The sequence below is a fragment of the Dendropsophus ebraccatus genome, chromosome 3 (assembly GCF_027789765.1).
Source record: "Dendropsophus ebraccatus isolate aDenEbr1 chromosome 3, aDenEbr1.pat, whole genome shotgun sequence".
Taxonomy (NCBI): Eukaryota; Metazoa; Chordata; class Amphibia; order Anura; family Hylidae; genus Dendropsophus; species Dendropsophus ebraccatus.
The window spans coordinates 187,983,875-188,011,463 of NC_091456.1; the positions used below are offsets into that span (position 1 = coordinate 187,983,875).

A 27,589-nucleotide genomic window follows, 5' to 3' on the forward strand; every position below is an offset into this window, starting at 1 on the left:
GGGGGACTTCTACATACAGTACTTAAATTTTTACACTGACCATTGCTATGCCACAGGCATAGCATTGATCAGTGTTATCGGCGATCTGCTCATTGAGCCTGCCTGTGCAGGCTAAGTGCAGCAGGTCGCCGATCGGACCGCATGGAGGCAGGTAAGAGACCTCCGGCGGTCACACTGCGGGGGTCCCGATTGGTAAGTGACAGGGGACTCCCCCTGTCACTTGCACTTAAATGCCGCGATCGCGGTGTTTAAGGGGTCAATGACACGCGGCAGCGCGATCGCTGCAGCGTGTCATTACCGGTGAGGTCCCGGCTGCTCACTGCAGCCGACCCCCACCTCCTATGAAGCGCGCTCCGCTCCGGAGCGCGCTTCATAGCCGGAGAAACACCCAGGACTTAGGGTTACGTCATGGGTCGTCTGGGGACAGACTTCCATGACGTAACCCTACGTCTAGGGGTTAAATGCAGCTGTCATGTTTGACAGCTGCATTTAAATGTACTAATTAGCGGATTCGGCCATCGGCTGCACCCCTTAATAGCTGCGATCCTGGGCTGCAGAAAGCAGCCGGGATCACGGTGGTTAGTATCACTCCAGTGGTTAATATTATTCCATCCATTCCCAGAATCCCTCACCTCTCCAGTCCTATCCATCTGTTATTCCATAGATAAGAATGATGTCATGATGACATCACTCCCAGAATCCCTCACCTCTCCAGTCCTATCCACCTGTTATTCCATAGATAAGAATGATGTCATGATGACATCACTCCCAGAATCCCTCACCTCTCCAGTCCTATCCATCTGTTATTCCATAGATAAGAATGATGTCATGATGACATCACTCCCAGAATCCCTCACCTCTCCAGTCCTATCCATCTGTTATTCCATAGATAAGAATGATGTCATGATGACATCACTCCCAGAATCCCTCACCTCCCCAGTAAGCAGGAAGAGTATGTGTAGGGTGAGGGTTATTATCCTCTCGGCCATCTTGTCTCTGTCTCTCTCCATGGTTGATGGGTCGGTCTCTTATATAGAAGATATCAGCAGAGGATCCTGGAGAGATGAATAGAAAGTAGAGGATACAATGGATAATAAGGAATGGGAAGAAAAAGTACAACAAACCCGGCACAGCGATAGGAAGAGACAAGTTATAAATGTGTAAGATGTTTGAGCTCCTGTGATGTCAGAGAAAGAAAACTTCATCCTCACAAATCAAAACCTCCCAGTCCTGAAGGGGTTAATCCTCCCGCTGTCCCCCAGCTCCTTCCCTGTGGTGACTCCACACATCCCTCCACCTGCAGAGCTGTACAGGAGCCGCCTCTCTCCTAAACACTTTAAGGCTGGGTTCACACTACGTATATTTGAGGCTGTATTTGGTCCTCATAGCAACCAAAACCAGGAGTGGATTGAAAACACAGAAAGGATCTGTTCACATAATGTTGTAATTGAGTGGATGGCCGCCATATAATGGTAAATAACTTCCATTATATCAATACCACAGCCGTTGTTTTAAAATAACATCAAATATTTGCCATTAAATGGCGGCCATCCACTCAATTACAACATTATGTGAACAGATCCTTTCTGTGTTTTCAATCCACTCCTGGTTTTGGTTGCTATGAGGACCAAATACAGCCTCAAATATACGTAGTGTGAACCCAGCCTAAGGGTAAATTCACACGGGCGGATCCTATGCGGCGGGGGGATTAATGGCGCTTTGACGTACATACTCCCAGTGGCATGTAAATCCAGCTGCGAGTATGTATCCTCATTGAATTTACCCTAAAACTCCTACCTGTCTGTCAGCCAGTGGGCAGAGCTGTACAGGAGCCGTGTGCTTCCGGTAGATGCTATCTCCAAGTGAATCTATGTACCCTTGATGACATCACGCCCATGTGACTTGTGTGGGAGGAGCTTATGGTTTCCCAGTGTTTCCTAGCAGTAGTGAGGAAGCAGCCGGTCGGGGTCAGTCAGGACTGTGTAGCTGCAGGGTCTGTCTGTGTCCCGGGATTTCTGTGAGGTAGAAGATGGCAGTAATGGCCGTGTGAGGAGTTTCTGGTTATTGGAATTGGTAAGCTTCTCTCTGGGGGCATTTTTTATGAAGTTTTGCAGGGTCAGGGGTCTGTACTAATGTGTTATGCGATGATCTGCGGCAGGGGTCTGTAATAATGAGGTTATGTGATCATCTGCAGGATCAGGGGTCTGTAGTAATGATGTTATGTGATCATCTGCAGGGGAAGGGACCTGTAGTAATGTTATGCGATGGTCTGCAGGCTCAGGGATCTGTAGTACTGTGTTATTTGATGATCTGCAGGGATCTGTAGTAATGTGTTATGCGATGGTCTGCAAGGGCAGGGGTCTGTAGTACTGTGTTATGCGATGATCTGCAAGGGCATAGACCTGCAGTAATGATGTTATGCGATGGTCTGCGGGGTCAGGGGTCTGTAGTAATGTGTTATGCAATGATCTGCAGGGTCAGGGGTCTGTAGTACTGTTATGGGATGGTCTGCATGGGTCTGTAGTACTGTGTTATGCAATGGTCTGCAATGGCATGGACCTGCAGTAATGATCTTATGCAATGGTCTGTGGGGTCAAGGGTCTTTAGTAATGTGTTATGCGATCATCTGCAGGGTCAGGGGTCTGTAGTAATGTTTTATGCAATGATTTGCGGGGTCAGGGGTCTGTAGTAATGATGGTCTGCAGGGTTAGGGGTCTGTAGTAATAATATGTGATGGTCTGCAGGGTTAGGGGTCTGTAGTAATAATATGTGATGGTCTGCAGGGTCAGGGGTCTGTAATAATAAGATATGTGATGGTCTGCGGGGTCAGGGGTCTGTAGTAATGATATGCGACGATCAGCAGGGTCAGGGTTCTGTAGTAATGTGTTATGCGATCATCTGCAGGGGCAGGGACCTGTAGTCTGCGGGGTCAGGGGTCCCTAGTAGTGATATGCAATGGTCTGCGGGGTCAAGGGTAATGATGTTGTGCAATGATTTGCAGGGTCAGGGGTCTGTGGGAGCATTCTGCGATGTGCTGCAGTCACGTTCTGTGGGAGCCAGTGGCGTAGCTATAGGGGCCACAGCGGTCGCCAAGGCGACTATGCCTGCATGCTAGGGGCCTGCCGGGCCCCCTCACCACCTCCTATCACTCTCCAGTTCTCCTGAATCAGCTGATAGTGACAGCCGGTTGGGGAGAACTGACCTGAGCCTGCAGGCTGCTCTACTTTCCTATTGTAGGAGCATTCTGCAATGTGCTGCAGTCGGGGCCTGTGCACTGCTTAATCAGCAGCTGAGGGCTGAGAACGTCCTCCCTCCACAGTGGTCCGCCAGCGGGGGGCGTCGCTTGTCACCTGTTCAGCAACTCCACCCATCCTCCCTGCGTTCTCCTCATTCTCCTTTCGGGGCAGGCCCTGTCTTTGTCCAACACTGCCGGCACCGAAAGATGAAAGAAGAATGAGGAGAGTGCGCAGAGGATGAAGGAGGTGCCAGGAGAGCAGAGCCCGAAGAGGATGAAGGAGGTGCCGGGAGAGGAGAGTGCGCAGAGGATGAAGGAGGTGCCAGGAGAGCAGAGCGCGCAGAGGATGAAGGAGGTGCCGGGAGAGGAAAGCGCGCAGAGGATGAAGTAGGTGCCGGGAGAGGAAAGCACGCAGAGGATGAAGGAGGTGCCAGCAGAGGAGATCGCGCAGAGGATGAAGTAGGTGCCGGGAGAGGAAAACACGCAGAGGATGAAGTAGGTGCCGGGAGAGGAGAGCGCGCAGAGGATGAAGGAGGTGCCGGGAGAGTGCGCAGAGGATGAAGGAGGTGCCAGGAGAGCAGAGCGCGCAGAGGATGAAGGAGGTGCCGGGAGAGGAAAGCGCGCAGAGGATGAAGTAGGTGCCGGGAGAGGAAAGCACGCAGAGGATGAAGGAGGTGCCAGGAGAGGAGAGCGCGCAGAGGATGAAGTAGGTGCCGGGAGAGGAAAGCACGCAGAGGATGAAGGAGGTGCCAGGAGAGCAGAGCGCGAAGAGGATGAAGGAGGTGCCGGGAGAGGAGAGTGCGCAGAGGATGAAGGAGGTGCCAGGAGAGGAGAGCGCACAGAGGATGAAGGAGGTGTCGGGAGAGGAAAGTGCGCAGAGGATGAAGTAGGTGCCGGGAGAGGAAAGCACGCAGAGGATGAAGTAGGTGCCGGGAGAGGAGAGCGCGCAGAGGATGAAGGAGGTGCCGGGAGAGGAGAGCGAGCAGAGGATGAAGGAGGTGCCGGGAGAGGAGAGTGCGCAGAGGATGAAGGAGGTGCCGGGAGAGGAGAGCGCGCAGAGGATGAAGGAGGTGCCGGGAGAGGAGAGCGCGCAGAGGATGAAGGAGGTGCCGGGAGAACAGAGCGCGCAGAGGATGAAGTAGGTGTCGGGAGACGAGAGCGCGCAGAGGATGAAGTAGGTGTCGGGAGACGTGTGCTGCTTCGAGAACGGGAACCAGGGAGCAGGAGACAGGTGAGTTGAAGTTTTTTTTCTATGCAGGGGACACAAAGGGCCAATAAAATATATCTGGCAAAGAGGAGGGCATAAATCTTATTGGGTGGCACAGAGGGGCATAAATCTTGCAGAGCAAGGCATACATCTAATTGGGGGGACTAAAACTGATTGGGGGGCTAAAATTAATTGGGGGCACAGAGGGGGGGGGGTGCATAAAACAATTGGGGCCCAGAGGGACATATATCTGGCACAGGAGGGCATAAATCTGTGAGGGGGGGGGGCTAAAACTGATTGGGGGCACAGATGGCTTAGGGCTAAAACTGATTGGGGGCACAGAGGGGTTGGGGGGCTAAAACTGATTGGGAGCACGGTGGGGGTGGGGCTAAAACTGATTGGGGGGCACAGAGGAAGGCCTAAAACTAATTGGGGGCACAGAGGGGGGGGGGTGCATAAAACAACTAATTGGGGGCACAGGGGGGCAAAAATCTGACACAGAGGAGGGCATAAATATCGGGGGGGGGGGGCTAAAACTGATTTGGGGCACAGGAAGCTAAAAATGACAGAGCACAGAGGGGATGAGGGCATAAATCTGATTGGGGGGCACAGAGGAAGGCCTAAACTTATTAGGGGCACAGAGGGGGTCCCTAAAAGTGATTGGGGACAGGGGGGGGGGGGGCATAAAACTGGTTGGGGGCCACAGAGGCATATATCTGGCACAGAGGAGGGCATACATCTGGTTGGGGGGGCTAAAACGGATTGGGGGCACGGGGTGCTAAAACGGATTGGGGGCACAGAGGGGGCATAAAACAACTAATTGGGGGCACAGTGGGGCCAATAAAATATATCTGGCACAGAGAAGAGCATAAATCTGATGGGGGCATAGAGGGGGGATCTAAAATGGGGCACAGAGGGGGAGGTCCCTAAAACTGGGGGCACAGGGGGGGAGGTCCCTAAAACTGGGGGCACAGGTGGGGCCCTAAAACTGATTGGGGGCACAGAGGGTAGGCATAAAACAAATAATTAGGGGCACAGAGGGGCCAACAAAATATATCTGGCACAGAGGAGGGCATAGATCTGATTGGGGGCACAGAGGAGGGCCGAAAACTGATTGGGGTATCTGGCGATGGGGGAGTGGGCATACTTGGTTGTCTCATGGCTGAAGGGGGCATAGCCGGCTACAAGAGCCATACCTACCTACTAGGGGCATACTCGGCTACAGGCCTTTCTGTCTAAAGGGGCATATCTGGCTACAGGAAGCATTGCATTCAGCTACAGGGTGGGCATTATCACTGGCCACAAAGGGGGCATTAATAATGGCTACAGGGGCATTATTAGTACAGAAGGAGGATTTATTATTGGGGAAGGGGACATAATTACTGACTAAGGGGGGGGGGCATTATTACTGGGTCCTACAGGTCAGTCAGATTGTTATGGGGGGGATCTGATCTGGGAATCCATTGCTGACAGAGCCTATGGCTCATTAAGGCAACTTTTTTTTAATCAATTGCATCCTTGGGGGTACTCAGCGGGAGCATCTCATGAAATGGGGGTACATGACTTCAGTTGGGATGTAACGCATCCTCACTTAACCCCTTGGGTGCCAGATTGTAAGCAGCTATCTGCACAGATGCTACATACTGTAAGGAGCAAAACACCTGTCAAAATGATGGGTGTTCTGCTTCTTTTTTTTGTCTCTCTCCTTTTTGTTTTTCAGATCTCTATATCCAGAGTATTCTGTATTCCATGGACTAGATCAATGTTTTGGTTTAATAAAATGATCAACGAGAAGTGTGGAGGTGTTTTTACTTGAATAAAAAATATTTTTCACTTGTGTCTTGTCTTTTTGTGTTTACTTTGCCGTAGGGCTGGGTGATCAAATTAATTCACCCAAAATGTGATAATCGATTATATTTTCTTTTTTTTTTTTTTTTGGAAAATTGATTAAAAAAAAAAAAACATTGAACGGAGGTGCGTTGTTGGCGGCTGAAGCAGAGCCTGGGGAGGGAGAGCGCCCAGCAGTGTCCTCTATCCCTGCCGTTGACCTGCCCCCATAGCGGGATGAGTATACTTAAATAAGTTCAAGGGAGGCCTGGATGCTTTTCTTGAACAATATAATATTACAAGTTATGGGCATTAGATTTCCGGTGATACGTTGATCCGGGGATTGTTCTGGTTGCCATTGGAGTCGGGATGGGGGGGGGGGGGGTGTGTTTCTCCATGTGGTGGGGCGGTTGTCGTCAGCCTCGCGGGGGTTTTTTGCCTTCCCTGGATCAACACAGTAGGGTTTCCCTAGGTTGAACCTGATGGACTCTAGTCTTCTTTCAACCTTGTTTACTATGTTACTATACGCACTCCCGGCCGCACACGCCCCCATAGCGGGATGAGTATACGCACTCCCGGCCGCACACGCCCCCAGTCTCTGGAGGAGGCGGCGGCCTCAGGGACTGCAGGATAGGGTGACTGGGGCAGAGACGGTAGCATCCTTGTGGTTAGTGGAGCTGTACAGCAGGATCGGGGGTCTGCACTGCGCCCCCGCTGTACATTTGCTATGGGACCCCATGACTCCTAGCTACGTCCCTGCCCCTCATCTGTTCCTGTACTACTATTACACCCCTCATCTGTTCATATACTATTACACCCTACCTAGATCGAGGCACAAAGAAGATCTCCTATACGATATGGGGCACAGAGGAGGCTTGTCTACTACATTGGGGCACAGGGGGGAGCACTGTTACACTGGGAAGCAATACAGTTGTCTCAAGGCTGGTGTTATTAGGGTGGGGAGGGCCAAAATAGATGCACATTCCCACTCTGGTACAACTAGTCTGCTGATTTTATTTTTATTTATTTTCCCTAGCTGGTCATGGAAATAGGGGGGGGGGGACCCTACACTTTTTTCTTCTTTTTTTTTTAATTTAAAAAGCAGGGGACCCCACACTTTTTTAAAGGGGTGTAGGGTCCCCCCTTTTCCATAAGCAGCCAGTTAAAAAAAAAAAACAGCAGCCACCTAACTACAGCATAGTAGGAGCTGAAAAAAAACAGAGAATTGATGAACTATGGTAAATGGAAGGAACATTAGAAAACACGGATCAGATAACATGCCCAAAATAAAATCTATACCAATTATCTTTACACGGGCTCAGTCATTACACCCGCTATAGGATGCTGTAGTGGCCCAGTCATTATACCTGCTATAGGATGCTGTAGTGGCCCAGTCATTATACCTGCTATAGGGTGCTGTACAGGCCCAGTCCTTACACCCGCTATAAGGTGCTGTACATGCCCAGTCATTACACCCACTATAAGGTGCTGTACAGGCCCAGTCATTACACCCGCTATAGGGTGCTGTACAGGCCCAGTCATTACACCCGCTATAGGGTGCTGTACAGGCCCAGTCATTACACCCGCTAGAGGGTGCTGTACAGGCCCAGTCATTACACCCGCTATAAGGTGCTGTACAGGCCCAGTCATTACACCCGCTATAGGGTGCTGTACAGGCCCAGTCATTACACCCGCTATAGGGTGCCGTACAGGCCCAGTCATTACACCCGCTATAGGGTCCTGTACAGGCCCAGTCATTACACCCGCTATAGGGTCCTGTACAGGCCCAGTCATTACACCCGCTATAAGGTCCTGTACAGGCCCAGTCATTACACCCGCTATAGGGTGCTGTACAGGCCCAGTCATTATACCCAGTATAACGTGCTGTACAGGCCCAGTCATTACACCTGCTATAAGATGCTGTACAGGCCCAGTCATTATACCCGCTATAAGGTGCTGTACAGGCCCAGTTATAACACCCGCTATAGGGTGCTGTACAGGCCCAGTCATTACACCCGTTGTAAGGTGCTGTACAGGCCCAGTCATTACACCCGCTATAGGGTGCTGTACAGATCCAGTCATTACACCCACTATAAGGTGCTGTACGGGCCCAGTCATTACACCCACTATAAGGTGCTGTACAGGCCCAGTCATTACACCGCTATAAGGTGCTGTACAGGCCCAGTCATTACACCGCTATAAGGTGCTGTACAGGCCCAGTCATTACACCCGCTATAGGGTACTGTACAGGCCCAGTCATTACATTCACTGCAAGGTCCATTAGCCCACTTGGATTTAGTATTATTTTGGCTAATGTACTACCCACTTTGGGCTCCATTAGCCCACAATAACTTACTTAGGCCAGTTTTGCACTTGCTGCATCACAGTGGATTTCACGCTGGGAGTTCCTCAGGAAAATCCATTGCGATGCTCCGTAATGTTTCCTATGAATGTAGCCCCCACCCACGTACCCCACCACTGCCCGGCTAATACATTACCTGCCCACGTACCCCACCACTGCCCGGCTAATACTGTCCGATCAGCCGACATAATGTCTTTCAACGGGCTGAATCAAAACAATACCAATGGTCTGCTGGCAGCTGGTCCGTGTAATAGGGGTGGTGACAGCAGACCGCTGCTATCTTCTATGGGGTCCCCCAGTCTCCAGCAGCAGACGCTCCATGTGAGGTCCCCCAGTCTCCAGCAGCCGCTCCATCTGAGGTCCCCCAGTCTCCAGCAGCAGCCGCTCCATGTGAGGTCCCCCAGTCTCCAGCAGCCGCTCCATGTGAGGTCCCCCAGTCTCCAGCAGCCGCTCCATGTGAGGTCCCCCAGTCTCCAGCAGCAGCCGCTCCATGTGAGGTCCCCCAGTCTCCAGCAGCCACTCCATGTGATGTCCCCCAGTCTCCAGCAGCAGCCGCTCCATGTGAGGTCCCCCAGTCTCCAGCAGCCGCTCCATGTGAGATCCCCCCAGTCTCCAGCAGCCGCTCCATGTGAGGTCCCCCAGTCTCCAGCAGCCGCTCCATGTGATGTCCCCCAGTCTCCAGCAGCAGCCGCTCCATGTGAGGTCCCCCAGTCTCCAGCATTGGACTTCAGGATATGGTGTGAAATCTGTAAACAACGTTACATGGGTTCCAACCTTGGATGAATTGTCTGTTTCTGTTTATACTAGTGTAACGCTAAACATTACATGGATCCCAACTTATTAAGGGGTTGATAAATGTTACACAGGTTCCTGAGGTTGATAAAACAGAATTGTTGCAATGTTGTAACCAGGGCTGTGGAGTCGGAGTCTGGAAAAAAATTTAGAATTGAGTTTTGATATGAATTTTATAAGTTTTGCTCACACTGTGTGTGTTTGTGTGTGTACTGTGTGTGTGTGTGTGTGTGTGTGTGCTATTGCTACAGCAGGCTGTGTGTGTGTGTATGCTATTGCTGCAGCAGGCTGTGTGTATGCTATGGCTGCAGCAGGCTGTGTGTGTGTATGCTATGGCTGCAGCAAGCTGTGTATGTGTATGCTATGGCTGCAGCAGGCTGTGTGTGTGTATGCTATGGCTGCAGCAGGCTGTGTGTGTGTATGCTATGGCTGCAGCAGGCTGTGTGCGTGTGTGTGTTATGGCTGCAGCAGGCTGTGTGTATGTTATGGCTGCAGCAGGTTGTGTGTATGTTGTGGCTGCAGCAGGCTGTGTGTGTTATGGCTGCAGCAGACTGTGTGTGTGTGTGTGTGTTATGGCTGCAGCAGACTGTGTGTGTGTGTGTGTTATGGCTGCAGCAGGCTGTGTGTGTGTGTGTGTATGCTATGGCTGCAGCAGGCTGTGTGTGTGTGTGTCTGTATGCTATGGCTGCAGCAGGCTGTGTGTGTGTATGCTATGGCTGCAGCAGGCTGTGTGTGTGTGTGTCTGTATGCTATGGCTGCAGCAGGCTGTGTGCGTGTGTGTGTTATGGCTGCAGCAGGCTGTGTGTATGTTATGGCTGCAGCAGGTTGTGTGTATGTTGTGGCTGCAGCAGGCTGTGTGTGTTATGGCTGCAGCAGACTGTGTGTGTGTGTGTGTGTTATGGCTGCAGCAGACTGTGTGTGTGTGTGTGTTATGGCTGCAGCAGGCTGTGTGTGTGTGTGTGTATGCTATGGCTGCAGCAGGCTGTGTGTGTGTGTGTCTGTATGCTATGGCTGCAGCAGGCTGTGTGTGTGTGTGTGTTATGGCTGCAGCAGGCTGTGTGTGTGTGTGTATGCTATGGCTGCAGCAGGCTGTGTGTGTGTGTGTGTGTGTATGCTATGGCTGCAGCAGGCTGTGTGTGTGTGTGTATGCTATGGCTGCAGCAGGCTGTGTGTGTGTGTGTGTGTGTGTGTGTTATGGCTGCAGCAGGCTGTGTGTGTGTGTGTATGCTATGGCTGCAGCAGGCTGTGTGTGTGTGAGAGAGGCAGAAATATAAGGTGTTTTCTGGGCAACAGTGAAAAATACAGGGGGGGTGGTTGGTTCATAATAAAGAAGTCCTATTTACCCGTCCCCGTGTCCCCACAGTGCAATGTGCCCCCAGTCCTGTGATGTTAAGGCCCCACTCAGAAATGACCACTCAGCCAATCAGTGAATGAGGTGGGGCACAGCTGTAGTCACTAACTGGCTGGGCGGGTAGTTCCTGTGGGTCCACGGTGATTCAGGAGAGCGGACACTGACAGAGAGCTGACACATCTGGGCCTATGGCTGAGCCCTCTATATCACTATGTGTGACCCCCCCCTATATCACTATGTGTGACCCCTCTCTATAGCACTATGTGTGACCCCCCTATATCACTATGTGTGACCCCCCTATATCACTATGTGTGACCCCTCTATATCACTATGTGTGACCCCTCTATATCACTATGTGTGACCCCTCTCTATATCACTGTGTGACCTCTCTTTATATCACTGTGTGACCCCTCTATATCACTATGTGTGACCACTCTCTATATCACTATGTGTGACCCCTTGTATATCACTGTGTGACCCCTCTCTATATCACTATGTGTGACCCCTCTATATCACTATGTGTGACCCCTCTCTATATCACTATGTGTGACCCCCCTATATCACTATGTGTGACCCCCCTATATCACTATGTGTGACCCCTCTATATCACTATGTGTGACCCCTCTATATCACTATGTGTGACCCCTCTCTATATCACTATGTGTGACCCCTCTCTATATCACTGTGTGACCTCTCTTTATATCACTATGTGTGACCCCTCTATATCACTATGTGTGACCCCCCTATATCACTATGTGTGACCCCCCTATATCACTGTGTGACCCCTCTATATCACTATGTGTGACCCCTCTCTATATCACTATGTGTGACCCCCCTATATCACTGTGTGACCCCTACATATCACTATGTGTGACCCCTCTCTATATCACTATGTGTGACCCCCCTATATCACTGTGTGACCCCTCTATATCACTATGTGTGACCCCTCTATATCACTATGTGTGACCCCTCTCTATATCACTATGTGTGACCTCTCTATATCACTGTGTGACCCCTCTATATCACTATGTGTGACCCCTCTCTATATCACTATGTGTGACCCCCCTATATCACTGTGTGACCCCTCTATATCACTATGTGTGACCCCTCTCTATATCACTATGTGTGACCCCCCTATATCACTGTGTGACCCCTACATATCACTATGTGTGACCCCCCTATATCAATGTGTGACCCCTCTATATCACTATGGGTGACCCCTCTCTATATCACTATGTGTGACCCCTCTCTATATCACTATGTGTGACCCCTCTCTATATCACTATGTGTGACCCCTCTCTATTACTATGTGTGACCCCTCTATATCACTATGTGTGACCCCTCTATATCACTATGTGTGACCCCTCTCTATATCACTATGTGTGACCCCTCTCTATTACTATGTGTGACCCCTCTCTATTACTATGTGTGACCCCTCTCTATATCACTATGTGTGACCCCTCTCTATTACTATGTGACCCCTCTCTATATCACTATGTGTGACCCCTCTATATCACTATGTGTGACCCCTCTCTATATCACTATGTGTGACCTCTCTATATCACTGTGTGACCCCTCTATATCACTATGTGTGACCCCTCTCTATATCACTATGTGTGACCCCCCTATATCACTGTGTGACCCCTCTATATCACTATGTGTGACCCCTCTCTATATCACTATGTGTGACCCCCCTATATCACTGTGTGACCCCTACATATCACTATGTGTGACCCCCCTATATCACTGTGTGACCTCTCTATATCACTATGTGTGACCCCTCTCTATATCACTATGTGTGACCCCTCTCTATATCACTATGTGTGACCCCTCTCTATTACTATGTGTGACCCCTCTATATCACTATGTGTGACCCCTCTCTATATCACTATGTGTGACCCCCTCTCTATATCACTATGTGTGACCTCTCTATATCACTATGTGTGACCCCTCTCTATATCACTATGTGTGACCCCTCTCTATTACTATGTGTGACCCCTCTATATCACTATGTGTGACCCCTCTCTATATCACTATGTGTGACCCCCTCTCTATATCACTATGTGTGACCCCTCTCTATTACTATGTGTGACCCCTCTCTATATCACTATGTGTGACCCCTCTCTATATCACTATGTGTGACCCCTCTCTATATCACTATGTGTGACCCCTCTATATCACTATGTGTGACCCCTCTCTATATCACTATGTGTGACCCCTCTCTATATCACTATGTGTGACCTTCTATATCACTATGTGTGACCCCTCTCTATATCACTATGTGTGACCCCTCTCTATATCACTATGTGTGACCCCTCTATCACTATGTGTGACCCCTCTCTATATCACTGTGTGACCCCTCTATCACTGTGTGACCCCTCTATATCACTGTGTGTGACCTCTATATCACTATGTGTGACCTCTCTCTATATCACTATGTGTGATCCCTCTCTATATCACTATGTGTGACCCCTCTCTATATCACTATGTGTGACCCCTCTCTATATCACTATGTGTGACCCCTCTTTATATCACTATGTGTGTCCCCTCTCTATATCACTATGTGTGACCCCTCTCTATATCACTATGTGTGACCCCTCTTTATATCACTATGTGTGACCCCTCTCTATATCACTATGTGTGACCCCTCTCTATATCACTATGTGTGACCCCTCTTTATATCACTATGTGTGACCCCTCTATATCACTATGTGTGACCCCTCTATATCACTATGTGTGACCCCACTATATCACTATGTGTGACCCCTCTATATCACTATGTGTGACCTCTCTATATCACTATTTGTGACCCCTCTATATCACTATATGTGACCCCTCTATATCACTATGTGTGACCTCTATATCACAGGGATCTGGCATTGTTACCAGCGTTTCTTTGTGTATGGTGAATATTAGTTAGAAACATAGAAGATTGTCAGCAGGAAAAGACCCCCTGCTCCATCTAGTCTAGTTGTGAGTTGTTCAGGACACGGAGGCTGGAGACTGGCTGCATCCACTGCACACACAGGAGAAGCTGCTTTATATCTTTCCTTATTCACTTAGAAGTTGCCCCAGGATCATGTAGGACATTAGGGAGAAGCTGCTGAGCCAGTCATTTATGAAGGAGCAGGAATCGGAGTCGGTCCTGATAAAATTCAGGAGTCGGAGTTGCAACTTACCGACTGCACAGCCCTGAGTTTAACAAATGACACTTGGATAAACTTCTGACTCCTGTGAACGTCCTTGGTCCGTGCTGGCCTTTGCATATACCCCACATTCATCTTTTTGTTTATTTTTATCCCCCAAAATAAGGCATAGTGGAGGATTTACAGGAGAACTTAACATAAGGCGCCCCCTGAAAGTAAGACCCCCACCGGGGCACACAATAACACTTTAAGAAGATGTGAGTTCTGGACAAAACCTTTCCACACGTTTGTGTCATGAAATCTTTCATGTGAAAAGAAAATTAATTTTTCGATTTAAACATTTCCTACATTCTGAGCATGAAAATAGCTTCTCCCCTGTCAGCACTTGGAGCCAAAGCAAGTTGCTGACAGTGTTATATAGATCACAGCACCCTATTTAACCTGGTACCTGTAAGCTTATCCGTCCATGTAGCAGGAAATGTGAAATCTTAGTGTCACCAAGTGTTAAGGAGTAGTCACGGCCAAGGATGAGACGTGCCAGAGAGCCACAACTCCTCTTTGACATGCAATCTTAGATTGACCTAACATTTTCTGCTACCTGGATGGATAAGCTACAGGCACCCGGTTGAATAGGGTGCTGTGACAGATAGAACACTGTCAACTCGCTTTGGGTCTGAGTGCTGACAGATTCCCTTTAAATTTTAAAAGTCTAAAAAGCATTGATTTCACATCAAAACATTTTCCACATTCTGAATATGAAAAATGGCTTTTCCCCGTGTGAGTTCTTTGCTGTCTAACACGGTGTGATTTCTGATTAAAACAATTTCCACATTCTGAACAGGAAAATGACTTCTTTATGGTGAAGATTTGATATCTGATTAAGACGTTTCCCACGAACAGGAAAATGGCTTCTCTCCTGTGTGAGTTCTTTGATGTTGAAAAAGATTTTATTTCCACGTAAAACATACCCCACGTTGTGAACATGAAAATAATATCTGTTTTCTGAGCGAAACATTTCTCACATTCTAGACTAAACTAAATTTCTGTTGAAATTAAAATACTACACGCATTCACTGCATTAACACAGCATCTCCCCCGCATGAGTTCTATGATGTTCAATAAAAACGTATTTTCCTTTATGATCATTTACAATCTTTTATATACATTTACCTCATTCTGAACAAGAAAATTGATTCTCCCTTTAGTGACTTTTCTGATGTGTAATAAGAGTTGATTTCCGAGTAAAACATCTTCCACATTCTGAGCATGAGAACGGCTTCTCCCCAGTGTGAGTTTTTTGATGGCTAACAAGGGTTGCGTTCAGAGCAAAACATTTTCCACATTCTGAACATGAAAATGGCTTCTCCCCCGTGTGAGATCTTTGATGTCTAACAAGTTGTGATTTTAGATGAAAACATTTTCCACATTCTGAACATGAAAATGGCTTCTCCCCCGTGTGAGATATTTGATGTCTAACAAGATGTGGTTTGTGATAAAAACATTTTTCACATTCTGAACATGGAAATGGCGCCACCTCTATGTGAATGTTTTTATGGTAAAGAAGATTTGATTTCTTAGTAAAATATTTCCCACATTCTTCACATGAAAAGGGCTTCTCCCCTGTGTGAGTTCTTTGGTGGTCAACAAGATTTGATTTCCGAGTAAAACATTTTTGACATTCTGAACATGAAAATGGCTTCTCCCCTGTGTGACTGCTTTGATGGTTAACAAGATGTGTTTTCCGAGTAAAGCATTTTCCACATTCTGAACATGAAAAGGGCTTCTCCCCTGTGTGAGTTATTTGATGGTCAACAAGACTTGATTTCTGAGTAAAACATTTCCCACATTGTGAACATGAAAATGCCTTCCTCCTCTGAGTGATTTTTTTTATGCTTAAGAAGCTTTGATTTCTTAGTGAAATATTTCCTACATTCTGAACATGAAAAGGGCTTCTCCCCTTTTTGAATTCTTTGGTGTGTAACAAGCTTTGAGTTCTTAGTAAAACACTTCCCACATTCTGAACATGAAACTACCTTCTCCCCTGTAACAAATTTTTTTGGGGTAAAGCCTGAGGGTGTATCTGGGATAGTGGACGGCTCCTCATATGTATCTTGTGTGATATGATCCTCTGTGGAGATCTGATGTCCCCCTGAGCTCCTGGTAGAATCATCTGCAAAGGAGAAAACACCATTTCTCTTATTTCCCAGTAATAGAAGCTTAACCCCTTCCCCCACAATGACGTCCAGGGACGTCATGAAAAGCAGTGCCAGACTACCTCATGACGTCCCTGGACGTCACACTATCCCTGCTTCCCCCTCTGTCCTTTGAGATCGAGCGGCAGGAGGAGGCTGTCAAACATTGCCTCCTCCCGCCGCTACTGTCCGGAGAGGAGACGCACTCCCCCCCGGGCAGTTAACCCCATAGACACTGCGGTCGGTGGTACCCCAGCGTCTATGGGGAATGCTGAGGGAGATTCACTTCCTCCGACCCCTCCTCTCCATAACCATAGCAACCCATACGCTGCCCAGTGCGTCTGGGTTGCTATGTTGTCTAATGATCAGGCCCCTGCTGTGAAGCAGGGACCTGGTCATAAATACAGTTATAATGCATTACAGCACAGATCGATCTGTACTGTAATGCATGAGAGATATATTATATATATATATATATATATATATATATATATATATATATATATATATATATTATAAGTAAAAAAAACACCATAAAAGAATAAATTAATCAATAAATAAAATAAACACATTCCCCATCCCCCCATTATAAATGATCCCCTATAAATAAAATACACATATTTGGTATTGCAGCATCTGTAATCACCCCCTCTAATACCCTGTTACATTAATTATCCCGCCTGTTTAACACTGTAAAAAAAAAAAAATAATAATAATTTTTTTTGTTAATCCCGCCCCTAAAAATATAGATAAAAGCTATCAAAATGTCACATGTACCCAAAAAGTGTACCATTAAAAAATGTCAGCTTATGCCGCAAAAAAAAAAGCCCTCACATAACTCTGTTGGTGAAAAAATAAAAATATTACAGCTCTTACAATATGCAAGATACAAACAGTTTATATAGTATAAATGCTATAAACTATAACAAAAGCTATATACCATGGATATCACTGTAATCGTACCGACCTGATTAATAACGATAACATGTCATATGTAATGTATAGTAACTGCTATATAACATGTCATATGTAGCGTATAGTAACCGCTATATAACATGTCATATGTAGCGTATAGTAACCGCTATATAACATGTCATATGTAACGTATAGTAACCGCTATATAACATGGATATCACTGTAATCGTACCGACCTGACCAATAACAATAACATGTCATATGTGATTTATAGTAACCGCTATATAACATGTCATATGTAACGTATAGTAAACGGTGTACAAAAAAAATTGTGAAAAACAGCTGCTAAATTGTGTTTTTTATTAGTACCACCTCATAAAAATTTTAAGAAAAAAAATGATCGGGGTGTCACATGTCCCCCAGAATGGTACCGATGGAAACATCAACTTGTCTTACACAAATATTTTGGCACCACAAGGCCTCTGTGACATGGTGTAATGGCTAAAAAAAAAAATGAAATAAAAAAAGGCCCCAAAATTCCCCAGGTGTCTGTCATGTCTGCGGCCTGTGGTTGAGTCAGGTGACGCACTGCGGCCGCATATGGGGGATTTATAGAAACACTCGAATAAGCGGAATAAATAGTGAGTATTTGCTGTGTTAGAGGTAAAAAATGGAAAAGCTGCCAGAAGAATGTAATTTTTAAATTTCTGTGAAACACCTAAAGGGTTAATAAACTTTTGAAATGTTACTTTAAATACAGTGGAGGGATTTATGGGGATAACTAACATACAGGCCCTACAAATCTACTTCAGAACTGAACTGGTCGCTAATAAAATCAGAATTTGAAATTTTCCAAAAAATTAAAAAAAAAAAAAATCGCTGCAAAATTTCGAAGCACTTTAACATCCTAACAAGTAAAAGGACATTCACCAAATGACGTCACCATAAGGTAGACATGTTATAGACGTTGCAGTAATAATTAGTTCATGTGACATGACTATCTTAGAAAAAGAGAATTTTAAATATAAAGAAACGTAAATTTTTCAAATGTTTCTGCAAATATTGTTGTTTTTTATTTTTTTACAAAAAAACTACCGTGTAGCAAAAACAGCCGTGTAGCAGTGCCAACACCCGCACTACATAGCAGAGCTGAGGCAGCCGTGTAGCAGAGACGACACCGGCACTACGTACGTAAATTGACGGTACCCAAGTCGCTCTTAAAGGGACGGTACTAAGTATTTTTAGTTTCGAACGGATTTATCCTTTTTAAGAAATTTACGTTTAAAAAACCCTAATTTACCATAGGAAATAACAGCCACACAACAAAACACTAATAGCCAATCACAGCACATATGCAAATAGCTGAAATGTAGCAGCCAATAGAAACTCTCAGGTCTTGTCAGTCAATGCCTGATAATATCCCCGCAGTCACATGTCCACTATTGGCCAATAGAAGATGTAGAAGATGGAAGGTCCTTAACCATTTCGCCTCACTGACATAAATATAGATTTCCACATGATTGTCATGGTAACCGACCCCTCTATATACCGCCTTACCGGCACCAACATAACTACATTGTGATGCCAGAAGAGGTTAAGGATATATCAATATATGAATATAAAACTAAAATGTGATTTGTAGACAATGGTCTAGTGTGGCACAACTCAGCGCACACAGATTATTATATATTCTATATATTATACACTCATCATGTGTTATTAGCTTTAGCCGTGTCACATCCTCATCTATATTATATCAGAATTTTAGCTGAATAATTATATAGATGGAAAACTGACAGGACACAGAGCTTATAATATTCCACCCAGAATAGTTACAGCCGGTGACTGAGGAGAATGTGTGACTGTTCTCTGCATTTAGTGGTCACTACTCACCTGGGCGGTTACCTATAGTGATGTCCTCCTTATACTGCTCATCACTGCTGTCATCTGTCTCCTCTTCTTCTTTCATCATCATATCTATAATGTCTGTGCCATTCATATCCTTCAGATGTTTTCCCGTATGAATGTCTCCCTTATACTGCTCATCACTGCTGTCATCTGTCTCTTCTTCTGACTTTATGTCTGTAGCATTAACAAGGTTCATAATTTTCCTTGTAGTGATGTCCATCAGATACTTCTCATTATTGCTCATACATGTCTCTACTTCTTCTGATGTTGTGTTTGTGTCATTATTAGAGTTCAGATCCTTCCCGGTAGTTATGTCCTCCTTATACTGCTCATCATTGCTGTCATCTGTCTCCTCTTCTTCTTTTACAGTCATATCTGTAACGTTGATCTCAATTAGATCTTCCCCCTGATTCAGAAGATGTGAGAGAAATAATGTAAAAGTCATCAGACAGTAGGAGAAGTCAGGTGGGATGTACAGATCATAGGGAACATCTCCATCTACCTGATCCTGATCCTGAGGAAGAAGAGGACGGGGACATCTCTCTGGTGCTGTTCTCTTACTGGATCTGACTGGAGGAAACACATACAGAGACTGAATTCATTCTTTCCATCCAGATAATACAGAGAGGAGGTGTGTATATAGTCCTGTCTATTACCTGCTGATGGGAGGGGCTGCTGATCCTCCAGCATCACATCCTTGTACTGATCCTTGTGTCCTTCTACATACTCCCACTCCTCCATGGAGAAATAGACCGCCACGTCCCGACACCTTATAGGAACCTGACACACACAATGATCACACAGTCATCCCCCCCACCCCTCCAGTGGTGTTACTGTATAATGTCCCAGCATTCCCAGCAGCCACAGTCTCACCTCTCCACTCAGCAGCTCCACCATCTTGTTGGTGACTTCTAGGATCTTCTCTTCCTCCATTTCCTCCTGTATCAGGGGCCCCGGGATTGGGCTCAGGGTTCTTCCCCATCCTTCACACCCAGGGGCCCCACAGCGCCCACTAGAGGACTTCTTCACTACTGTGTAATCCTGCGCATGGAGAGTCACATTTTTTTTATATTAATATCTTTTTATTTGTTTTGTTTATCATTTTCCCATACAAAACAATATCATTACTACATCAAAGCAATTTTTCATATACAAACATGTATTACAAGAATAACCATAAAAAAAAATTCAAGTTACCCCTCCCCTCCCTACCCCCCGATCTGCCCTAAGAGTGACATTAACCCCTTCCCTCCCAGGCCAATTTTCACTTTTTCCTCCTCGTGTTTAAAAGGCCTTGTATTTTTTCACCAAGAGACCCATATGAGCCCTTATTTTGTATGCCAGAAAAAAATTATATGCGCTGTGAAATTGAAAATAAAACGCAATTTTTTTTTCTAATTTAAGGGTATTTACGCCGTGTGTCCTATGGTAAAACTGACATGTTATCTATGTTCCTCAAATCAGTACGATCATAGTGATATGTAACTTGCATAACTTTCATTTTGTCATCTTTTAAAAAATTTAAATAAAATAGCTTTTATTATTTGGTCTATGGGGCTGTTTGATGTGTAATTTTTTCCGCCATGAACTGTACTTTCTATCGGTACCATACTTGCGTATATGCGACTTTTTGATCGCTTTTTACCACAATTTTTCTGGATTTGATGCAACCAAAACGTGCAATTTTGCGATTTTTTTTTGCTCTTACGCCGTTTACCTGTGAGATCAGATATGTGATAATTTAATAGTTCAGTGTTTTTTATTTATTTATTTATAGAATGGAAAAAGGGGGGTGATTCAGACTTTTATTGGGGAAGGGACACTAGACACCAGGGAGAGGGGCTGCAAACGACTTTTAAATGCAGCTATCATGTTTTACAGCTGCATTTAAAAGTCCTAATTAGCGTGTTCAGCGATCGACTGCAACCGCTAATACCCGCAATCCCGGGCTGCAGAAACCAGCCGGGATCGCGGTGGTTCAGAGCGGGGTTGTGGCGCGGGCCCTCTCTGAACCCCCCCACCCACCAAAGGACATGCCAGTATGTTCTGCGGAGGGAAGGGGTTAATATCACTCCATCCATTCCCAGAATCCCTCACCTCTCCAGTCCTATCCATCAGTTATTCCAGAGATAAGAATGATGTCATGATGACATCACTCCCAGAATCCCTCACCTCTCCAGTCCTATCCATCAGTTATTCCAGAGATAAGAATGATGTCATGATGACATCACTCCCAGAATCCCTCACCTCTCCAGTCCTATCCATCTGTTATTCCATAGATAAGAATGATGTCATGATGACATCACTCCCAGAATCCCTCACCTCTCCAGTCCTATCCATCTGTTATTCCATAGATAAGAATGATGTCATGATGACATCACTCCCAGAATCCCTCACCTCCCCAGTCCTATCCATCTGTTATTCCATAGATAAGAATGATGTCATGATGACATCACTCCCAGAATCCCTCACCTCCCCAGTAAGCAGGAAGAGTATGTGTAGGGTGAGGGTTATTATCCTCTCGGCCATCTTGTCTCTGTCTCTCTCCATGGTTGATGGGTCGGTCTCTTATATAGAAGATATCAGCAGAGGATCCTGGAGAGATGAATAGAAAGTAGAGGATACAATTAGAGATGAGCGAACCTGGAGCATGCTGGAGTCGATCCGAACCCGAACTTTCGGCATTTGATTAGCGGTGGCTGCTGAAGTTGGATAAAGCCCTAAGGCTATGTGGAAAACATGGATATAGTCATTGGCTGTATCCATGTTTTCCAGACAACCTAAGGCTGCATTCACACATTCCGGGAAGTTGTCGGTGCGCACGGACAATTTTACAGTCCATTGCTTTCTATTGGGCTATTCAGATGTTCCGTGATCCATTCCATTAAAAAATAGGACATGTCATTACTCGGAATGGATGCACGGGAAGGATTCCCCATAGAAATCAATAAGATCCGTGTTTTTCACGGATGTACATGGATGTTACATCCGTGTTCATCCATGAAAAACACGCATGTGATGTAATCAATGTAATTTAAAATGCTTTAAATGCATGCAGCCTTAGAGCTTTATCCAAGTTCAGCAGCCCCAGCTAATCAAATACCGAACGTTCGGGTTCGGAACGACTCGAACCCGAACCCGGTTCGCTCATCTCTAGATACAATGTATAATAAAGAATAGGAATAAAAAGTACAACAAACCCGGCACAGCGATAGAAAGAGACAAGTTATAAATACGTAAAGACGTTCAGGCCTGTGTGATGCGTCAGAGAAAGAAAGGGGGGGGGGAAACACACATCCCTCCACCTGCAGAGCTGTACAGGAGCCGTGTGCTTCCCCTGTGCTTCCAGGACCTGCCATGATGTCACAGTCATGTGATCAGTCACATGGAGGAGGAGGAGTCACATGATCAGGGGCTGCCGCTCAGTGTATGCAGGACTCTGCTGTGCTGGATGAGCTGAAGTGATGTGTGTGCAGCAGAGCTGTCTGTGTGTGATGTGTGTGGAGCAGAGCTGTCTGTGTGATGTGTGTGGAGCAGAGCTGTGTGTGTGTTATATATGCCTGCAGCAGAGTGCTGTGTGTCATGTACATGTAGCTGAGCTGTATTGTGATGTACCCCCGGGCTGATATATCGGAGGAGTGGCCGGTCACTTGCTAGGTGGTAATGTGTGACTCCACGCCGGAGGTGGTTGGCCGAGATACAGCCGGACCTTGGAATGTTACTTTGTGAGGCCAGTGCCGGATTGGCATAAAGGTGTGAGGGCACGCCTGCTTTTAGTTGACAAGGCTGGTTGTACCCTTTTCCCCTGTGGCCAGTGTCCTGCCGGGTTGCTATGGGGTCGCTTGGGTTAGGGTGATCACGGACAGTGGCGGTCTTTGGCACCAAGCACCCCAAGCGATCGCTTGGGGCCCCCAACATCCAGGGGGGCCCCCACACCACGCTCTTGTGCTCATGATCGCTGGACAGGGCCGCTGCCCCGCTCGCTGCTGCCATCTGAACTGTAATTATGAGCACTCGTAATGAGCGCTCATAGTTACATGCAGCAGCACTGACAGGGCGGGAGACATTGGCCCCCTTCCTGTCAGTCACTCTTGTGGCCGCTTGTGGCAGCTTTGTCCTTGTGGTGCCGGCGCTCCAGTGACATCACTGGAGCATCGGCGCCAGGACAAGGGGAGTGCAGCCTCCTGTGATCGCAGGGAAAACCCTTCCTGCGGCCACAAGAGTGAAAAGAAGAGGAGACGCCCGGACCCAGGTGAGTATAAGTGTTTGTTTTATTGTGTTATATACTATATGGGAGGGGGAGCACACAGGGGTCTGTTTAACTGGGGGAGTGCACATCGGGGGTCTATATAAATGAGGGAGCACACAGGGGGGCTATATAACAGGGGGAGCACACAGGGGGGCTATAGACTACTGGGGCTTCACAGAGGGGTCTATATACTACTGGGGGCAGCACACAGGGGGTCTATATACTACTTGGGGCAGCAGAATTGGGTCTATATACAACTTGGAGAGCACACAGGAGTCTATATACCACTGGTGGGGCACACAGGGGGTCTATATACTACTGGGGGAAATACAGGGGGTCTATATACTACTTGTGAGGCACACAGGTGGTCTATATATAACTGGGGGAGCACACACGGGTCTGTTTACTACTGGAGCAGCACACAAGGGGTCTATATAATACTGGTGGGGCACACAGGGGGTCTATATACTCCTGGGGGAACCACACAGGGGGTTTATATACTACTGAAGGAGCACACAGGGGTCTATATCCTAGTGGGTGAGCACACAGAAGGTCTATATCCAAGTGGGTGAGCACACAGGGGGGCTAAATACCACTGAGGGAGCACACAGGGGGCCTATATACTAGTGGGGGAGCACACAGGGGGTATATACAACAGTGGGCAGCACACAGGGGGTCTATATACAACTGGGGCAGCACACAGGAGGTCTATATACTTCTGGGGGAGCACATGGGGGGCTATATATAACTGGGGGAACACACAGGGGTCTATATACTACTGGGGGAAGCAAACGGGGTATATACTACTGGGGCAGGACACAAGGGATATATACTATTGGGGGCAGCACACAAGGAGTATATATTACTAGCGGTAGCGCACAAGGGGTATATACTACTGGGGGCACCACACAGCGGTCTATTGTTTTGGAGCGCGTCTCGAGCGGGGGGCCCCAGACATAACTTCGCTTGGGGCCCCAGAAATGCCAAGACCGCCCCTGATCACGGATGGCCAGAGTGGTGTAGTGGCCTTCCCGGACTATCGGAACCGCCACCCACAGAAAGGGGAAGTGTCCCAAGGTTGCGGTGTCTGCTGTGTCGGTGGAAGGCAAAAGATCAGTCTCTTTAACTTTAAGCTCTTCCCCAGTCTCCAGCGGCCGCTCCATGTGAGGTCCCCCAGTCTCCAGCAGCAGCCGCTCCATGTCAGGTCCCCCAGTCTCCAGCAGCTGCTCCATGTGAGGTCCCCCAGTCTCCAGCAGCCGCTCCATGTGAGGTCCCCCCAGTCTCCAGCAGCCTCTCCATGTGAGGTCCCCCAGTCTCCAGCATCCGCTCCATGTGAGGTCCCCCAGTCTCCAGCAGCCGCTCCATGTGAGGTCCCCCAGTCTCCAGCAGCCTCTCCATGTGAGGTCCCCCAGTCTCCAGCGGCCTCTCCATGTGAGGTCCCCCCAGTCTCCAGCAGCCGCTCCATGTGAGGTCCCACAGTCTCCAGCAGCAGCCGCTCCATATGAGGTCCCCCAGTCTCCAGCAGCAGCCGATCCATGTGAGGTCCCCCAGTCTACAGCAGCAGCCACTCCATGTGAGGTCCCCCCAGTCTCTGGCAGTCGCTCCATGTGAGGTCCCCCAGTCTCCAGCAGCCGCTCCATGTGAGGTCCCCCGGTCTCCAGCAGCAGCCGCTCCATGTGAGGTCCCCCAGTCTCTGACAGCCGCTCCATGTGAGGTCCCCCGGTCTCCAGCAGCCGCTCCATGTGAGGTCCCCCAGTCTCTGGCAGCCGCTCCATGTGAGGTCCCCCGGTCTCTGGCAGCTGCTCCATGTGAGGTCCCCCGGTCTCTGGCAGCTGCTCCATGTGAGGTCCCCCAGTCTCTGGTGGCTGCTCCATGTGAGGTCCCCCAGTCTCCAGCAGCAGCCGCTCCATGTGAGGTCCCCCAGTCTCCAGCAGCCGCTCCATGTGAGTTCCCCCAATCTCCAGCAGCCGCTCCATGTGAGGTCCCCCAGTCTCCAGCATCCGCTCCATGTGAGGTCCCCCAGTCTCCAGCAGCCAATCCCTAATAATGCTGTGACCTCAATGACCTGGAGCATTGTCCTCCATGAAGATGACATTATGTGGCTCTGTTGTTCATGCAGAAACACAATGACTGGATTACTGATGTTATACAAATAGTATGGGCTGTCTCTGTACTATTCGAACTGTGTAGGGAAGTTCTGAATGGACAAGACACAAAAATGCACAATTTAGCATTTTGGAATTTTTTTGCACTTACGCAGTTTACCGTGTGAGATCAGGAATGTGATAATGTAAAAGATTGGGCAAAAACGCACACAGCGATACCAAATATGTTTATTTATTTTCATTTATTAAATGAGAAAAGGGGGGTGAGTCTGACTTTTCGTAGGGGAGGGGAATTTCTAGTTATTATATATATTTTTTTTTTTACACGCACAAACTAGAAGTCCTCTGGGGGAAAAAGCAAGATGTTTCTCCACAGATTATGTATTTTCCCCTCTCACATCACATAATGCAGTCTACAAGACAATAATCATTTCGTTGTGTATATGAACACTATTGTCATTGGTAAACAGATGAACCAACTCATATGTCACTTATAAACATGATGTTATAACCATTTCACATGTTGAAGAAGCAACTCCAACTACGTATGCTGATTTCACCACCTCAAATGATTAAGAAGAATTCTGAAGCCTAAAGCCAATAAGCAAAGAAGTGAAGTCACCCCATACCTTCTATATTAGGGAGGAATAGACTAAAATCTGACTTTTATTTGTATAAACCCCTTAAGAGGTAGCCTATCTGCTAGAGATGGGTTGTCCCTAATGTGATGAAAACCTTGGAAAACGCACACACAGTGGAATAGGTTATTAGTAGAGATGAGCGAACCTCGAGCATCTCTAGTTATTAGCCTTTTTTGACAATGGCTTCAAAGGGGGAACTGTTAAGGATGTGATATTTTGTATATTTAGTGAAGCCAGTACAATATGGAGCTGACCTTCTCAACACGTAGAGATTACAGATGAGCGAACCTTGAGCATGCTCGAGTCGATCCGAACCCGAACTTTCGGCATTTGATTAGCGGTGGCTGCTGAACTTGGATAAAGCCCTAAGGCTATGTGGAAATCATGGATATAGTCATTGGCTGTATCCATGTTTTCCAGACAACCCTAGATCTTTATCCAACTTCAGCAGCCCCAGCTAATCAAATGCCGATCTTTCGGGTTTGGATCGTCTCGAACCCGAATCCGGGTTCTAGTAGAGATGTTACATTCCGTAAAGCTTACGTAACTAAACACTAGTGCTATGTAAGTAACTCAGCCAATGAAGTACTGACATAAGCCTTTGAAGAAGAACACCTGCCTTCAGGGTATATACACTGGCTGCTACTTTGAATAAAGGAGATCCACCTTAAACATCAATGTTTCAGGTTGTTTGATTCTCAGTGTACACTATAAACTTTATTATCTGTAATTTGGCAGTTTTAACAGCAGTCTTGAGGTGCATTCATAACAATAGCTTCCTGGGCCTTGTAGTTCTCCACAAGATTTAACATGGATTCAGGATCTGGATCAAAGATGATGTTTTATTGGCTAATAAAACAATAGTGTGGTGCCTATTCGCGTATGACTATACCAGGTGAGTGTGCAATGCACTAGCCTTTTCACTTTCTCAACCAGGTGTAATTTTATCTGCACTTTTAGCTTTTTTACTTTTCTGTATACTGTTTCCCTGAAAATAATAGATCCTCCAAAAATAAGGCATCCCCAGAAAATAAGACCCCCGCCGCCACCATGCCACTAAGGGGTGGGGTTGTCTGGTTATGCCGGTTTGTGAAGACAACTACTGTACAGTATATAAGAAATGTTCAAATTTTTTTTTGTTATACAACAACTGATGATTCTTCTTCATGGAAAAATAAGACCTAGTGCATCTTTGGGAGAAAAAGTTAATACAAGACACTGTCTGATTTTTGGGGAAATAGGGTATGATACACATCTACACCTGCTGGAAGCAGGCCCGGCCGGGATTACTAAGAGGCCTGCACCGGGGCTTCATTATACACTGGCGTACTCGTACACCTCTCCTCCTATATGTCCCTTATGTGTTATTTTTGACCCACTGGAGTCGGTTCCCGCACCCCCCCCCCCCCCCCCCCCCCCCCCAAATCCAGTTCCCGTCCTGGCTTGCCTTCCCTCAACTATAATATTTGTTAATTATGTTATACAAAGCCTTTATACTTCTCTTATAATCTTATACTTGTAGGCGTCTAGACAGAATATCCAGGTATGAAGTACATTTCTTCCTCTTTAGATCACCTTGTATAAGAACGAGGGTCCCTCCCACTGAGGAAGCCAAGAGGACCATCTTACCCCATTTATATGTAGCAGAACATAACAGGG

General features: G+C 47.0%; 2 protein-coding genes across 2 annotated transcripts in view; both read right to left on the reverse strand.

The window, feature by feature from the left end:
* LOC138786743 (oocyte zinc finger protein XlCOF22-like) overlaps positions 1–27,589 on the reverse strand; it is a 148,125-nt gene that overhangs the window by 76,315 nt on the left and 44,221 nt on the right. The gene's annotated exons all lie outside the window — the stretch shown is intronic.
* On the reverse strand, positions 14,884–27,554 carry LOC138787581 (zinc finger protein OZF-like). The gene is made up of 4 exons (XM_069964928.1): positions 27,447–27,554; positions 18,933–19,341; positions 18,585–18,598; positions 14,884–15,949 (listed from the first exon to the last, which is right to left on the reverse strand). Exons 1-4 carry the CDS (start codon positions 27,552–27,554, stop codon positions 15,122–15,124), a joined length of 1,359 nt encoding a protein of 452 aa, XP_069821029.1. The 3' UTR covers positions 14,884–15,121.